This window comes from Setaria italica, chromosome V (assembly GCF_000263155.2).
Source record: "Setaria italica strain Yugu1 chromosome V, Setaria_italica_v2.0, whole genome shotgun sequence".
Taxonomy (NCBI): Eukaryota; Viridiplantae; Streptophyta; class Magnoliopsida; order Poales; family Poaceae; genus Setaria; species Setaria italica.
The window spans coordinates 10,221,601-10,235,894 of record NC_028454.1 but is presented as its reverse complement, the minus strand read 5'-3'; the positions used below and the strand labels follow the sequence as shown (position 1 = coordinate 10,235,894).

Below are 14,294 nucleotides of genomic sequence, written 5' to 3'. Positions count from 1 at the left end.
CCCGCCCATAGTCATCTCCACCAGAGTTTATCCTAAAGAATCAACAAAAAATCGATTTCCAGCTTTCAGCAGCAGAACCACATCCTTGAAAAAACCACTCCCTATATAAAATCCTAAATAGAAGCAGGAGGAGGTTATCAAACATACCATAATTAACAAGGATCCAACCATGCAACGATCCATAAACCTGGAAAAATCAAAATGATCTATCCTCCAATCCAACAATACATGATGAAACATGATTCCATTAATCATAAAAGCACTGCCCACTGCACCATGCACATGCTACTCATATACAACCACATGCATGCCGATGCAGAGGTCTCAAACTATCAAATCTCGGCACGAGGCTGCAGGTAGCGGTGAGTGAGATCGATCGAGATATGATGGATCGGAGTACACACACATCTACAGTACTGCTAGAGTGATAGCATGCATCACACGGACATCGTCGTTGGACTAAGGAAGGTACGGCGCACGTCGTCTTGCGGGCGAGGACAACTGGGCAAGATCGAGGTAGCTAGCAAGGGGCGTGAACGACGACAAACGTCGCGGTCGCATGCACGCCGGACTTCATCACGTGTATCCGCGTCGACGTCGGGAAATGGAATAATGAGCCAACCAACGAGAGGCCAAGGCCTCCTCATTTTTATTTGCAACGTGCGAGGGACTGATGGTGATGGGTAAGGCATAATGTCCTGTAGTGGGATGCTGATGATGACTCCAACTCTCCAACATGACCTATATATGTTAAAACCGTATAGTATATGTATATCTGTATTTATATGTGCATCGATCAACTTGAATCTCCGGGGCACCACTGCGTTTCATTTGGTATATTTTTCAAAGTTGGTGCCTGTGCATCTCAAGTATGACCAATAACTAAAGTGCAAGTGCTAGCTATAGTGCCACCGCAAGCTGGGGTCCATTTCGAACAACATATGTGTATATATATATATATATATATATATATATATATATATATATATATATATATATATATATATATATATATGTATATATATATGTTGAAAAAACAAGTTGCTTGCATTGTGATGAAAATATGGGCATGTTAGTTCTTATGTTTGACTTGCCAAAATTACGGTAATTTCTCTTCTTTTGACAGACTTGACGTGCATGAATAGCTCGCGGATCGGGTTGGTGGCTGCCTGCCTGCCCTGACCATCATGTGAACGGATTAGTAGTTAACGACTACTAGTAATTAACCAATTGCATTTCCGGGTGCTGGTGTATAGTAGCTGGACGCGCATCAGTAGAGCATGTGAGGTTCGTATTGATAATAATAATTATAGCTCGCGGCCTGCCTGCCTGCCTACCTCGAGTACTACACGCATGTAACCGTGTAGATATAATTATATATATATATAATTATTTATAAAATACGTTATAGAAACTCCACACCAAAACCACTATGTGTTGCATATCGCACCAAATATGTAGTGAAACCACCGTGCTTCCACAATTGCACAGCTACAGACCATGCGCCCATACTGCACGGTTGCTGTCTGCATGCCAACTCCTCCCATGATTACTCCCAACATTTATATATTTATTATCTTTATATAACGCCCGGAACCGTCAAACATTCATCATCATTCGGAGTCCAAGCAGCTCGATCTTGTTAATTTGTTGCTAGGGCCTGCTGCTAGCAGAGCAGCTGGTGGGGGATAAACTAAGACTGCTGCCCATCTCATCCACTTATTAGTGATGCGCTCATCTGATGACCTGTTAGCCATGATAGAAACTTGTTGCAAGTTGGGAACAAGGGTCAGATGCATGAGGATGCAAGTCTCAAGAGGTCGGTGAATCAGTGTTTGTTTCGTGATCGAATCACGCCAGCCAGCTCGCTGCTCATGCATGTTCGCGAATCAGTGTGGCACCTATTTTATATTTCTACATGCATGCACCTACAAAATAAGAACAAAGTTGTTTTTTTAGAGAAAAAAAAAAAGAAATAAGAAGAAGGTTGTTGGATGGTGGCTATTATTCTGGTCATCAGACGACAGCTGCCCTGCAGCATGCATATGCCACGCCATGACACCACCCTGGTCACTGTGGTCACCCCCTTCCCTACCGAGCAACCGGCCACCGGGCCACGCCGCCGGATCGGATGATGACCGCACTAACGGGTTACACCGGTTTTGACTGGTTTTTCAAACCAACCTGACGGTCGACGGTTGATCTGGGCCGGTCTGATTTCATGTGGTTTGTCGAGGAGTAACTCAGTGGGTTAGGTGGGTTAGTTCTACGAATGGTTTAGAACTAGCAAGCTTTTTTTTTTCTTTTAGGATTTACCAGCAAGCTTCCTCAGTTTACGCTTGCACGAAACGCTGCTTCTCGTATTCCCTACAACAAACTATGTGACACTATTTCGGGGCAGCTGCTGACGCGTGAGAAGCTTGGGCAAGCTGCGAAGCTCCAGCGCGGCTAACTCGTACGAGTGGCAAAGCTCCAGAGCAGCGCAGCGCGCGGGCAGCTGTGGCCAGCTCTGCAGGCTATGTAGCTCCGGTGCAGCCGCTGGCACAGAAGAAGCAATACGGGCAAATGCGGTGGCCGCAACAGAGGAGTGCCACGGCTCAGCTCATAGCAGCGCGCGACCGGCGGCAGCAACGGCATGGGGTAGTGGCCCCAGCTGCAAGAGGACCCGGCGAGCGCATGACCTGGCTAGCAAGGTGAGCAGAGCGCACGCCCTGGGGGTACGCCCGGTGGTGCTCATCCCCGGGTCGACGGCCTAGTCGAGCTGCGCAGCTCCAACGGACGATCATGAGGCAGATCGGCGGGCGGGGGTACGCCCGGTGGTGCTCATCCCCGGGTCGACGGCCTAGTCGAGCTGCGCAGCTCCAACGGACGATCATGAGGCAGATCGGCGGGCGAAGGCCGGATCCCACGGAGGCTCCGCGCGTGGCGGCCTGGTGGCAGGGTGCGAGTGGGACGGCTGATGTGATGATGTGTTTGCGAGTTCATGACCATTTTATCCTCTTTACTGCTTCCGTCGGAGGGAGTTCATGACCATCTTATCCTCTTTACTGCTTCCGTCGGAGGTGCAGGATAAGATGCAAGTTTTACCTGGTTTCACGATTTCTAACCCGTGTGAACTCAAGCTGCTTCTGCACATACTACGGGTTGGAACCACAAACCAGACGAAACCCATGCAAACATCTGGTCCGGTACGGGTTCAACGGTTTCAAACCAACCCGTGAACAAGCATTGACCGATACCGCGGCGCCGCCGCCAAGTGACACCAACCACTAGCAGAGTCGAGACCACTTGTCGTTTTCCCCTCGTGCACGCACACCGTGGTGGATCATCGGAGAGCCGCGGCCCTCGCCGGCCGTGTGCCGGCGGCCCGCCGGCGAGTGGAATCTTCTCTTCTGCCAGCAATGCCGCGCGCGTGGGCCGCTTCCTCCTGCAGTGGGCTCCCGGCTACGGAATCCACTTGGGCCGAAACGAGGAAACTACGGGCCAAAACGTAATGGTGCTTGGCCCGCCAGAAAAGGACGCGCGGGGGGCGGGCGTTGGGCCGGACCACGCCGCTTGGGCTCTCGTCTTTTACACGTTCCTGCCTCGCCAACCAAACAACCGCCGCAACGCCGAGAAGACACGAGACGAGAGAGAGGGAGGCGGCGCTCCACCACAGGAAGGAAACCAATCCATCCATCGATCCGGTTGCGGCGGCGGCGGCGCGGCGCGGTGTGGTAGCTAGCGAATATGGTGGTGGAGGAGATCACCGAGGGCGTGAAGAACCTCAGCGTCGCCGGGGATGCGGCGGCGTCAGGCGCCGGCAACGGCGGGGAGGGGCAGAAGAGGGGCGGCAGCGGCGGGAGCAGCAACCGCATCCAGGTGTCCAACACCAAGAAGCCCCTCTTCTTCTACGTCAACCTCGCCAAGGTACGGCTGCTCCCTTTGCCCTAGACGCCTCCTTCCGTGGTCTTCCTGCCCTCCGGTTCATGACTCCTGACTGGTATGGTTGGTTGGTTGCAGAGGTATATGCAGCAGCACGGCGATGTTGAGCTCTCCGCGCTCGGAATGGGTGAGCCTCTATATCAATCCTTCGCCCTTCTTTCTGATTTTCGATTTAGTGATGGAGTAATTTAGACATCTCCGCTCACGTCGTTATGTAAAGATTTTAGGTTTAGATGTGCTCGGAATGGGTTCCTCGTCCACTTGAATTTAGTCTATTAAGTATGCTGACATATTATGATGTGCAAGATGCAAGAATCCGCCGTCCTTGTGTCTGAATGTTGGATCTGTGTTGGTTATTGCTAAACCCTAATGTCTCCTGTATGTGACATTTGGTGTTTCTTGTCGGCACTTATCTCATGTTAATAGATATAACACGCTGGAGCACAGCTTCAAATAAGTGCTGCAACTATACACTCAGGTGATATTTGCTCTTGTTATTAAATGGCTCTCGTCTTCTGGTGTAATCACAGACAGAGGCACAATATTTTCATATCCGATAGCCATGTCCGCTTGGGTTTTGGCCAAGAACTATGTTGGGGGATTTTGGAATTTGATTCTGAGGATTTTATTTCAATCCAACTATATTCTAAGTAGCCACTAGAGATGCAGAAAACAACCATAATCATCGGTCACAAAACCCTAGTGGTGTTTCTATGAAATACATGCTTGCACTTACATAGAGGACCTAACCATGCGCACTTCAATCGTCTCTGCTTGCACCATAGACTGACTGTTCATGTTGTACTTGGTGTATTTTGATTTTTTTTTCTTGATATATAAATAAACCTTAGTCCATTGCCATTTGTTACCTGATTATCTGCACTAGAGTACTGTTTCAGGCAAAGCTAACCAAGTTGATTGTTCTGTTTCCAGCCATAGCGACAGTTGTGACCGTGGCGGAGATTCTGAAGAATAATGGGTTTGCTATTGAAAAGAGTAAGAACTTCTCTCTCATTTTTTTCCCTGTTGATTAGATATTCAACCAACCTGCTTGTGCGTACATTCACATGATTCATTGTTCTGCACTCTGAATTTTCCCTTCGTGTTTTTGTTCTCCATAGAGATTAGAACATCTACTGTGGAAATAAATGACGAATCTAGAGGCCGCCCATTCCAAAAGGCCAAGGTAAGTGTGAACTATTTGGTTTTGCCGATTTGTTCATTCCACATCTTTAAATGCATGTGATTTTCCCTGTTCTGCGAATTGAACTGACATTGGCATTAATTCCCTCAGATTGAGATAGTGTTGGGGAAGAGCGACAAATTCGATGAGCTGATGGCCGCTGCCGCGGAAGAGAGGGGAGAAGTGAAAGATGGTGAAGAGCAGCAGGCTTAATAAAAAGTTCCAGCGACAAGCATCTGTTGTTGTGCTCTGTTAGTGTTGTTTAATACCGCGTGCATGATAGATGGCACGCGTTCTTGTTTGACTGCATTCTCATGGCAGTGCCTGTGAGCTCATCGACTGATGTATGATGATGATCTCCTCAGATTTTGGACAGCCAGCTTATTTGTTTCTCTGGCTTTGTTTGTGTTAGTTGAATGTTCTTGACAAAGCCTGGTGGTGCTTTGTTAACAAGCCTGGTGCCTGTCTGTCTGGTGCAGATGCAAATTTTCATCTTAATTTGAAGCCTTAAGCCTCACATATTACCTTTCCTTGACCAAATTTATGCAAAGACTGTAAATATGACAAGATCTTTGCTCTCTGGCGATGCAAATAAAACCAGCTTAAAATGCAAGAATGTCAATAAATTAGTTCAATCTTGCACATTCTAAGGCTACTTCCAATGAAAGTCATCATTAAATGCGATGCCACGGCATTAGAGTTATTAAGAAAGTTACAGTAGATGAAACTGGAAAGTGTTGCATTGTGGAGGGTTATTTCATTCATCTACTTATTAAAGTTCTCAAGATAATGCGGCACTTTTGGAAACAACAATTAGCCTAAGAAGGATTTTGTGTACTCTTTTATCTGATTATCCCTTTTATTTACTCCTACTGAACAATTTATGAGCTGCTTGGACGCGCCACGTCGAAGCATGTGCACCAAGCTCTAGGGGTGGAGTCCACCACACGTCTCTCTCCACTCTCCAGTCTCCGTAGTCCGGAGTCTGGCAAATCTTTCGCAACCTCAGCGCTTCGCAGTCGCAGTCGCAGCCGAGCCGAGGACGATGGCAACCGCCGCTCAGTGCTCCTCCTGGTACTACGCGTCGCCCACCCTGCCGCTCCACCGACGGCACGGCCTCCTGCCGCGGCGGCAGCCGCCGCAAGCCGCCGCACGGGGAGGGCGGTGGCCGAGGTTGCAGGTGGCGGCGGCGGCCGCCGGGGCTCGGGCGGAGGACTCCATGAAGGTGGCCACGGACGCCGAGTTCTTCCAGCCCTCCGACACCAGGCCCATCATGCTCTTCGACGGTGCTCGCCGAAGACCCCTGCTCCCTTCCCGTCCATGATTCCGCCCACTCTCTTCTACGAAAACCTTCAATCTGCGAGTCTCATGCTCTGCGTCACTGTGTGCAGGCGTTTGCAACCTCTGCAACGGGGGCGTCCGGTTCGTGCGGGAGCACGACCACAACAGGTAAATCCGCCCTGCTTAATTCTCACACCTGGCGTGCCACTGATCACTCGATCAGCATTTGGGCAATTTGAGTTGCTGATGCGTTCAGCACTTCAGCTGATGGATTTGCAATTTTAACCGACAGGAGCATCAGGTACGTGCCCCTGCAGAGCGAGTCGGGGAGGAAGCTCTTGCAGAGGTCAGGAAGATCCCCCGACGACATCTCCAGCGTTGTTCTCGTCGAGAAGGATAGGTGGCCAACCATAAGCTTTCTTCAAGAATTGTTGATTAGTCGTTTCAAAATTAAAAAAAGAAAAAAGAAAAGAATTGTTGATTAGTATGCTGCTTGGTTGTTTATGTATGAAGTGGTAATCTTATCTTATTACTATGGTTTTTGCAGGTCCTACATCAAGTCTGAAGCAGTGCTGAGGATAATGGAGTACCTCAACCTGCCCTTCCCTCAGCTCGCAATCTTCCTCAAGTTTGTCCCTCTGTAAGTTTCCCCCTCTCCCTGCTCAGCTTAATTTGTGCACAGCTCGTTTTTGTTTAACAAAAGTAATCGATTTTACAACACAGATGAAAATCACTCATACTGATTCTGTTGCGATAATTAGGTTCCTGAGGGACTTCGCATACGACAATGTTGCAAACAACAGGTACATTGTGTTTGGCCGATCCAAAACGGAAGCATGTGAGATATTGTGAATTGCTGCACCAAGACCTTGATACCTAGTTTATATGATTAGATATCAATAATCTGCATACATGATGTAGCATGAACCATCGATAGGATCATATCGTAGTTTAGTACTTGTACAAAGCACTCATCTAAGCAAAAATTTTGTAAGTGATAGCACTGAAGAGTATTAGCTACAAAGTGTTTGAAAACTGTATTCTTGGTAACACTATGCCCTCAGTGGTTCCATGGGCGTTCAAAATAGTGGCATTTGCTGGGGCAGTATGATTCACCCAAGAGAGGTTAATGTTACTGAGATAGATGTCTTTGCAATGAACACTTTGGCTGCACAGTAATCTGATCGCATCATGCTCAGAGGATGTCCCTTGGATGTCGATAAATTTGCGTCGCTTATTGCCACACCACCGTGCTACAAACACAGTTAAGTGCAGATACATTTCAGCCTTTGTTTTAGCGAACGAATCTACTGAACAATAAGCATAATAATATGTTTACCATGCCTGACCTTTGTAGGACAATTTCCCTGTGGACAGTAGAACTGGTCAATGACAATAGGATACTGAACTTCAGTCATGTTGAGGCTCTCAAAAAGGAATCCTTTTGCATAGCCCTTCCCACCCTGCATTCATAACTTCATACATTAGATGGTATGCTGCTGGTGTGGCCTATGGTTTACATAGAGCATATATATACAAGGTGTGTGCAATGCAATCTCATCACAAATGAAATGCATTTAACTCAATCTTCATTACCTGCCAGGATTTGATCCTCACACCAGTCATAGTCCCAACAAAGCTGCAATTAGATACCGTAATTTGTTCCACCATCGCTGTCTCAGATCTTCCCAGACTCCCCACACTACATAAGATCAGAAATTGAGCACAGTGCAGATTACTAGAGAAGCTGGTCAAAAAATAGAAGGCAGATGCCTGTACAAGTGGACATGTGTTCTTACCTGATGCCATGACCAGGCCCACACCTGCTGGTAGTGACAGTAACATTTTTCGTGAATGATAGGACTGATACACAGTCATCTCCTGCATTTGCCCAATGTCAGCATTCATTTGTGTGACTCATTGTCGATTTAGTTACATACTCGTATACTATATTGCAATGTTCTAATTACACACAGGGAAAGTTTTTTGACCTGTTTGGATGGAGCAGTTGGAGATGTAGGTGTTGTTAGAAAATGCAACAGTTATGCCGTCTGTGTTGGGGCTATCAGCTGGGGCAGTTATGGAGACGTTGTCCACACTCACCTGGCTGCACTGGAACAAGGTCATGTGCTTGTCTGCACTGTTCTTCAGATGTATCCTCCTCACCTTTAGATTGTTACACCGTGCGAAACCCAGCAACTGATTTACATCAACACACCATGAGTTGCACACAGTTACATGTCTGCCTGACTAGTTTGGAACTAAATTGAAGGGAATGTTGCGTGTCTACTTACAATAGGGCGGTTGTCGCATCTCTGTCAAAGTGAGAAACATGTCAGGTTGTTTTCAAGAATCAGATGAAGAAATGCAAGTATGCAACTGGTATACGATGGAGCCTGAAGCAGCCTACCTTTCGGTTATAGCAATCCCACCAGATGGCGCCTTGGCCGTCGATCTCACCATTCCCATCCATCGTCAAGTCGTCGACGCCGAGGAAGGTCAGGAGGTTGGCAGATTTTCTTGTCCAAATGTGGTTTGGTGCCACAACGTTGCCATCCAGCTGCAGATTACGAGCTCAGCTGGTGTGTTTCAATTCCTGTGCTAATCATTCTGAATGGCCAAACAATGTGTTAATTACCTGTACTGTGACCGGTGACTTGCAGGGACCCTGAAACGAAACCTGGTTCAGCAAGAACGTCCTTCCTGCCGGGACGACCATGATCGCCGTGCGCTGGTCGCCGCAAACCGCTTGCCATGCCGCCAAGAACGCCTTTTCGACAGTGAGGAGGACGGAGGGGAATCAGAAATGCAAGAAGCGACACGATTGCAGCAGAAGCAAGCGATTCAATTCAATCAATGGTGTTCGTGCTGTTACCTGTGCATCATCTCTCTTGCCATCCCCATGCGCATGGAAGTTGAGGACGTTGTAGATCTGTTTCTGGCCTAGTGCTGATGATCGAAGGACCAGCAGCACAAGCAGCAGGATGATGATATGCCTTACTGCAGATGTCTCCATTTGGTTTTTTTTTTTCCACACAAAATGGACGAGCTTTATGGGGTGAAAGATACTGTTTTTATAGGGAGAAACACAGGTGACTAGGTGAGGATCACGGTTTGATATCAACCGGTGATTAGATACTAAATCTCCATCTTGACGTGATTTAAATAAGCAGTGATTTATTATATATGGAAATGAGAATGTTCCGCTGGTTTGTCTCCTCCCTCCGATATGGCGTTCCTATATCGGAGCACATTTGGTCACACATCTGCCGTGATCACGCATTTCCAGAAGCAAAATGGCAACCCCTTTAAAGGCAGGAAAGCATGAGAATGGAATAGGATCTTTTTTAGACATGAAATAGGATTTTGTTGAGTCCGTTTGTTTCTGCTTATAAGCGGCTTATCGGTGGAAATAAACGAGAATCCCGCCAAATGCTTTACTTATTTTCACTAATTCTCGGTTACGTGGTAAGCTGCTTCAGAGATTTGAACTACGAGAAGGGAAAAACAAGAGGCGAGAAAATCTTTATTTAGATTATAATCAAACATGATTAGGAGAAGCGTATCCAAACACGACTGTTGGATCGCTTGGCTACAACCAGCGAGTGGCCCAGCAGCCCAAGACGTGGGCCGTTTCCTTTTTCCTATTCTCAGCTGCACAGCAGCCCATCAGCACGCACGTGCCCGTGGTAAAAAAGAATTTATGTTGTACGCCGTCCAAAATTTGACTGGCTCAAGTTGTATCTGTCGCGATTAGACATTTCCGATAACAAAATGGCTGCCATTTTGGAACGGATTGGAGACATTCATACGAAAACAAGGGTCACTTGGAGAGAGCTGAGAGCATGGAATACAGGAACAACACTAATACATCAATTAATATATCTAAGTTGTTTTGATTTTTCTAAATTTATAAATATTATTATACATTTAGACATACACTGTATCGACCTACAATTTGAAACGATGGAACGAACGGAATATCAATTTGCTTCGAAACTTAGATTCTGCAAGATATTCAATTTAATCCTTCGTAGGCTTTCGTACCCTTCTATCATAGAGCAAATCTCTTTCTTGGATCGGTTTTATTGCTAGAAAGTACAAAGTCCGATCAGGATTATCATGGCCACAGTTCGAGCATACGTAGCAGAAACCCAACCGTACAACAAAAATAGAAAAAATAGTAGCGACCCAAATGATTTCTCCGAAACGCCACCCGTTCCCCACCAATCATCACACCAAGACAGAACAGGAGCGCCACGGGAGGTTCTCTGCCCCTGCATCATCATCCACCGCGTGCAGGCAAAACCGCTCACCGGCCGTCGTCACAGTCGCAGCGCCTGCGCCGCGGCAACGACAGGCTCGGAGGAGGCGCCGCCACCGGCGCCGCGGCGGAGGCAGCGGTTGGTGCCGTACCAGACGCCGTTGGAGAGCGGGTCGCCGTAGTAGAAGGTGGAGGGCGTGCTGGAGGTGGGCTCGTACACCCTGACCCACTCGGGCGTCCACCCGACGCCGCCGGTGCGGCGGAGGTAGAGGTAGCAGACGCCGTAGCCGCAGGGCCCGGTCACCCTGAACGTGTCCTTGGCGCACCGCTCGAACCCGCGCGCCGGCGTCACCCGCGCCGCGTACACCTCGTTCCGGTACGTGTCGCCGAACGCCAGGCTCACCGCGTCCGGGGACCTCCGCGGGGACGAGCAGCTCGTCTTGATCTGCACCGTGTACGTGCACGCGCGCCCCGCGACGCCGCCGATGTCGCCGCTGCCGGCGACCTCTCCGCTACCCGCTTCCAGCGGTGTCGTTGTCGTGGTCGTGGCGGTGGGGCGCGGGAGAGGCCGGGTCGTCGTCGGCGACAGCTGCGACGCGGCGGGGAGGGCGAGCTGCAGGCAGGAGAGCACGGCGAGCGCGAGCAGGGCGGGGCTCTGCGACCGCCGGCAGCGGGAGGCCATGGCTGCTGGATCGGATTGGCGAGGCCGGACTGGACAAGTGGTGCCGCGGTGGTTGGTTTGCTCTTGGTCGGGCGTGTTATGTTTAGGCAGCAGCTCTCAAGGTGAGCTGCGTGGACCGTGGAGACGCCATGTCACCTGATCTGAAACTGTTCTTTTTTTTTTCTTTTCGTTTGGAAAACATCTCATCTCATCTGCCAATTTTATTTTTATTTTGGGAAGCGGCCGGCATTACTGCCCAGCATGCATTGATAGAGAAGTGTTCATCTACCAAAATTGAAAACTTATTGCTGGCCCACACGTCTGTGTCAGCGCTACGAACTGCATTATTATGCCCGGACATGTCACGTGCGAAGTGGCTCTCGGTGATCCACAAGTCTCAAGCGTCGTTTTCTTCATCATGCATCAGCGCCAGTACGCCAGTACCGTTACAGAACGATGGATTCCACCGTTTCGTGGAAGAAATGGAATGAGAAAAACTAGGCAATGGGCATTGATGGTTATGGATTATACGGGGAAAACACAAAGGAATAAATAAAATATTAGTAGGAAAAAAACGGGGACAGATGGTTATGAATCCACTTTGATGGATTCAAAAAGAAAAGGAAGGATTAGAGGATTAAAAAGGCGGACACAAAAGGAAATAGAAAAGATAGGAAAAATTATCAAAAATTGGGGCATTCCGAGAATTGAACTCGGGACCTCTCGCACCCTAAGCGAGAATCATACCACTAGACCAAATGCCCTGTGCTGTTAAATGCTCTCTTAATAGTTTTAATAACAGTTATAGTACATGCTCACAAGTCACAAACCGGCGAAGCACACCATTTTTGGCTGTTTGCTGTCATTACGCATTCGATTGTATTCGATAAAGCATTCCATCTTACAGACGCATCTTCCATTGTCAAGCTACAGCGCGAACTTACATGCACTGATTCACATACATTCAGAATGAGTCCGCTCCACAGACTGATCTAGCGCATGCTCGGCGACTAGGCACAGGATGTTGGACGAATTATGCAGGGTGCCTTCAGATACAGAAAAAGGAAAGAAAGTGACAGGCAAGAACAAACAAACAAACAAACACCACAGGCCGGAGCCAATTTGTTTGTCCCCGGTGAAGCACGACGTGCCAACACACGAAGCAGTTCCGATTCGCACACGGACACTGCAACTTATAGCGGAGCGCTTCATCATAAAGTTAGTTGATCCTGGAGCACCTCCTCCTGATCTCGCCCTGCCCGCCGGTCTTCACGGCGACGCTGCTCATCCGCACCATGGCCTTAGGGAACTCGTAGGCGAAGCGGAGCCCGAGCAGGCCCCGGACGTTGCCGGCGTACTTCTGCACGGCGCCCTGCGTGGCGGCGTCGCTCCACAGCCGCTGGTCCGACTCCAGCACGGCGTTGCCGTCCCGGACGTTCTTGAAGAAGGCCACGTCGAACGCGCCGGGGCTGTCCCTGTCCAGCGCCACCCGCCGCCCCGGGTCGCCGTTGGGCGGGCACAGCGCCCGGAGCTGCGCCAGGAACGCCGGGCTGATGGTCGGGTCCGCGTTGCCCGTCGCCGTGAAGTTGAACAGACGGTAGCTGAAGAACTGGCAGTCCGTCTGCCCGATGGTGTGGGCACCTGCTCAACAGCTCAAGTTTACACAAGCTAGCATCGTTCGTTGGACTGAATTGCAATACGTGTTCAGACATGAACAGATGAAGATTTACCGACTAATGTTACGAGGTCATGGTCTGACAGGCCTTGATCCGCGAACTTCTGCCTCTGAACAGATACAGGATCGGCAGGAGATGGCAAGGCCTTAGCACCAGAAGCTAATGAAATTCTGCCGTCTCTTCTCCCCAGTGGCACTGACCAGCTTGGCCCACCGGTCTTACATGGCAGAAGAACAATTCACTCATCATAATCTCAGTAAAACGGTAAAAAATTTTGACCTTAATAAAACAGAAGAATTGTCAAGGTATAACATGTTCTCACCAGATCAACGGCATCACGTGCGGCAAGAGCCAGTATATCAGCACAAGACACTACGCCAGGGCACACAGCTTCCAGCTGGGATTTAGCGTCATCTATCACCTCAAACCCCCTCAGACCAAAATTTTGTGGGGCACTCCGTTCAGAAGATGCTCCAGAAATCAAGACTGATCCATCACAACCCTGCCAAGTAAGCATCACAATTGTCAGACTGAAATTATTCAGTCTAAAATTTTGACTATTTCAGATTCGAGATAACTAGTTATGCAGCTTGTCAAGTATGCATTAGTAGGGGAAAAAAGGTAACAAAAACATGGAATTCAGAGTAATATCCTTAAGAGCTAATAATCTTGTTCCTCAGAAAAAATAGGGAATATAACTAACTTGAACGAAGCAGTCATGAAAGTGTAGCCTGAGCAAGCCTGGGGCGATGGTGGCATCCTTGTCGTAGTACTGTTCGACAGTAGACCTCACAATATCCTCGGCATCAGGACAGTAAGAGTCGTAGAATCCGATCTGGAGCCCTTGACTGTGAACAAAGGAACCTCTCAGCAGCAGAGAAGTGAATAAAAAGAGAAGAGCTGCCATTTCTGACGCTACCATGGTCGGAAACTGAGTGTCTTAACAGTTGAGTTATTTTCGAGATCGAATTCCAACTGTGGCAGTCCTGCAATCCGATATAGCTCGTTATATAGTGTCGCTGAGCTTGTGCAACTCTCTATCCTCCAATCCCTAGAGCCATTATTCCGTGAACGTAGTGGAGTAGCTAGTGGATCATGCACTACTGAAAGATGTGGTTTACAGGTAGTAATGCAGAACGACCTGCATATTTTATGGATCCCTCTTATTGCCGTATCGTGCAAGAACTAGCTGCATTGTCAGCCTGTCAGGACTCAGGAGCGCAAGTTCATATGCTGAACCATGTGTGTTTTTAACTTTTTCAATTTGAATTCTGTTGTGTACTGTGTAGGATAGCAGTAGAATTC

The 14,294-nt window shown here is 48.5% G+C and overlaps 4 protein-coding genes and 1 non-coding gene across 11 annotated transcripts; 2 read left to right on the top strand and 3 right to left on the bottom strand.

Annotated features, from left to right (window-relative positions):
- Positions 1-3,599: 3,599 nt before the first annotated feature.
- LOC101775291 (uncharacterized protein At2g34160) lies at positions 3,600-5,624 on the top strand. The gene is made up of 5 exons (XM_004968314.3): positions 3,600-3,909; positions 4,003-4,051; positions 4,858-4,920; positions 5,046-5,110; positions 5,219-5,624. The coding sequence occupies exons 1-5, from the start codon at positions 3,730-3,732 to the stop codon at positions 5,318-5,320; spliced, it is 459 nt and encodes a 152-aa protein (XP_004968371.1). The 5' UTR covers positions 3,600-3,729; the 3' UTR covers positions 5,321-5,624.
- Positions 5,625-6,068: 444 nt separating this feature from the next.
- On the top strand, positions 6,069-9,596 carry LOC101773384 (DCC family protein At1g52590, chloroplastic). Of its 7 annotated transcripts, none has more exons than XM_012846624.2 (6): positions 6,069-6,393; positions 6,499-6,556; positions 6,681-6,788; positions 6,936-7,028; positions 7,150-8,886; positions 9,052-9,576. In XM_012846624.2, the coding sequence occupies exons 1-5, from the start codon at positions 6,153-6,155 to the stop codon at positions 7,238-7,240; spliced, it is 591 nt and encodes a 196-aa protein (XP_012702078.1). In that variant the 5' UTR covers positions 6,069-6,152; the 3' UTR covers positions 7,241-8,886; positions 9,052-9,576. The 7 variants fall into 7 exon arrangements, with proteins under 7 accessions (XP_012702078.1, XP_012702079.1, XP_012702077.1 ...); XM_012846625.2 differs by having other exon boundaries at positions 7,150-8,894; XM_012846623.2 differs by having other exon boundaries at positions 7,150-8,970.
- Positions 9,597-10,405: 809 nt separating this feature from the next.
- LOC101772974 (embryo-specific protein ATS3A) lies at positions 10,406-11,519 on the bottom strand. Its single transcript, XM_004968308.4, has one exon. The coding sequence runs from the start codon at positions 11,332-11,334 to the stop codon at positions 10,714-10,716; it is 621 nt and encodes a 206-aa protein (XP_004968365.1). The 5' UTR covers positions 11,335-11,519; the 3' UTR covers positions 10,406-10,713.
- Positions 11,520-12,005: 486 nt separating this feature from the next.
- On the bottom strand, positions 12,006-12,077 carry TRNAP-AGG. The gene has a single exon. It is a non-coding gene; the product is annotated as a tRNA-Pro (tRNA).
- Positions 12,078-12,168: 91 nt separating this feature from the next.
- Positions 12,169-13,959, bottom strand: LOC101772567 (peroxidase 25). The gene is made up of 4 exons (XM_004968307.3): positions 13,693-13,959; positions 13,312-13,491; positions 13,044-13,206; positions 12,169-12,954 (listed from the first exon to the last, which is right to left on the bottom strand). The coding sequence occupies exons 1-4, from the start codon at positions 13,909-13,911 to the stop codon at positions 12,533-12,535; spliced, it is 984 nt and encodes a 327-aa protein (XP_004968364.1). The 5' UTR covers positions 13,912-13,959; the 3' UTR covers positions 12,169-12,532.
- Between the last annotated feature and the right edge of the window lie 335 nt (positions 13,960-14,294).

Bases quoted from the DNA above. Each gene is read 5' to 3' on its own strand.
- LOC101772567 (XM_004968307.3), bottom strand. From the start codon at position 13,911: ATGGTAGCGTCAGAAATGGCAGCTCTTCTCTTTTTATTCACTTCTCTG. The intron at 13,492-13,692 runs GTTAGTTATATT...CTTACTTGGCAG, and splicing joins TTCATGACTGCTTCGTTCAA to GGTTGTGATGGATCAGTCTT. The intron at 13,207-13,311 runs GTGAGAACATGT...CTGCCATGTAAG, and splicing joins CACGTGATGCCGTTGATCTG to ACCGGTGGGCCAAGCTGGTC.
- LOC101775291 (XM_004968314.3), top strand. From the start codon at position 3,730: ATGGTGGTGGAGGAGATCACCGAGGGCGTGAAGAACCTCAGCGTCGCC. The intron at 3,910-4,002 runs GTACGGCTGCTC...GGTTGGTTGCAG, and splicing joins TCTACGTCAACCTCGCCAAG to AGGTATATGCAGCAGCACGG. The intron at 4,921-5,045 runs GTAAGAACTTCT...TGTTCTCCATAG, and splicing joins TGGGTTTGCTATTGAAAAGA to AGATTAGAACATCTACTGTG.
- LOC101772974 (XM_004968308.4), bottom strand. From the start codon at position 11,334: ATGGCCTCCCGCTGCCGGCGGTCGCAGAGCCCCGCCCTGCTCGCGCTC.
- LOC101773384 (XM_004968310.3), top strand. From the start codon at position 8,433: ATGCCGTCTGTGTTGGGGCTATCAGCTGGGGCAGTTATGGAGACGTTG. The intron at 8,511-8,687 runs GTCATGTGCTTG...TACTTACAATAG, and splicing joins CCTGGCTGCACTGGAACAAG to GGCGGTTGTCGCATCTCTGT. The intron at 8,971-9,051 runs GTGTGTTTCAAT...GGTGACTTGCAG, and splicing joins GCAGATTACGAGCTCAGCTG to GGACCCTGAAACGAAACCTG.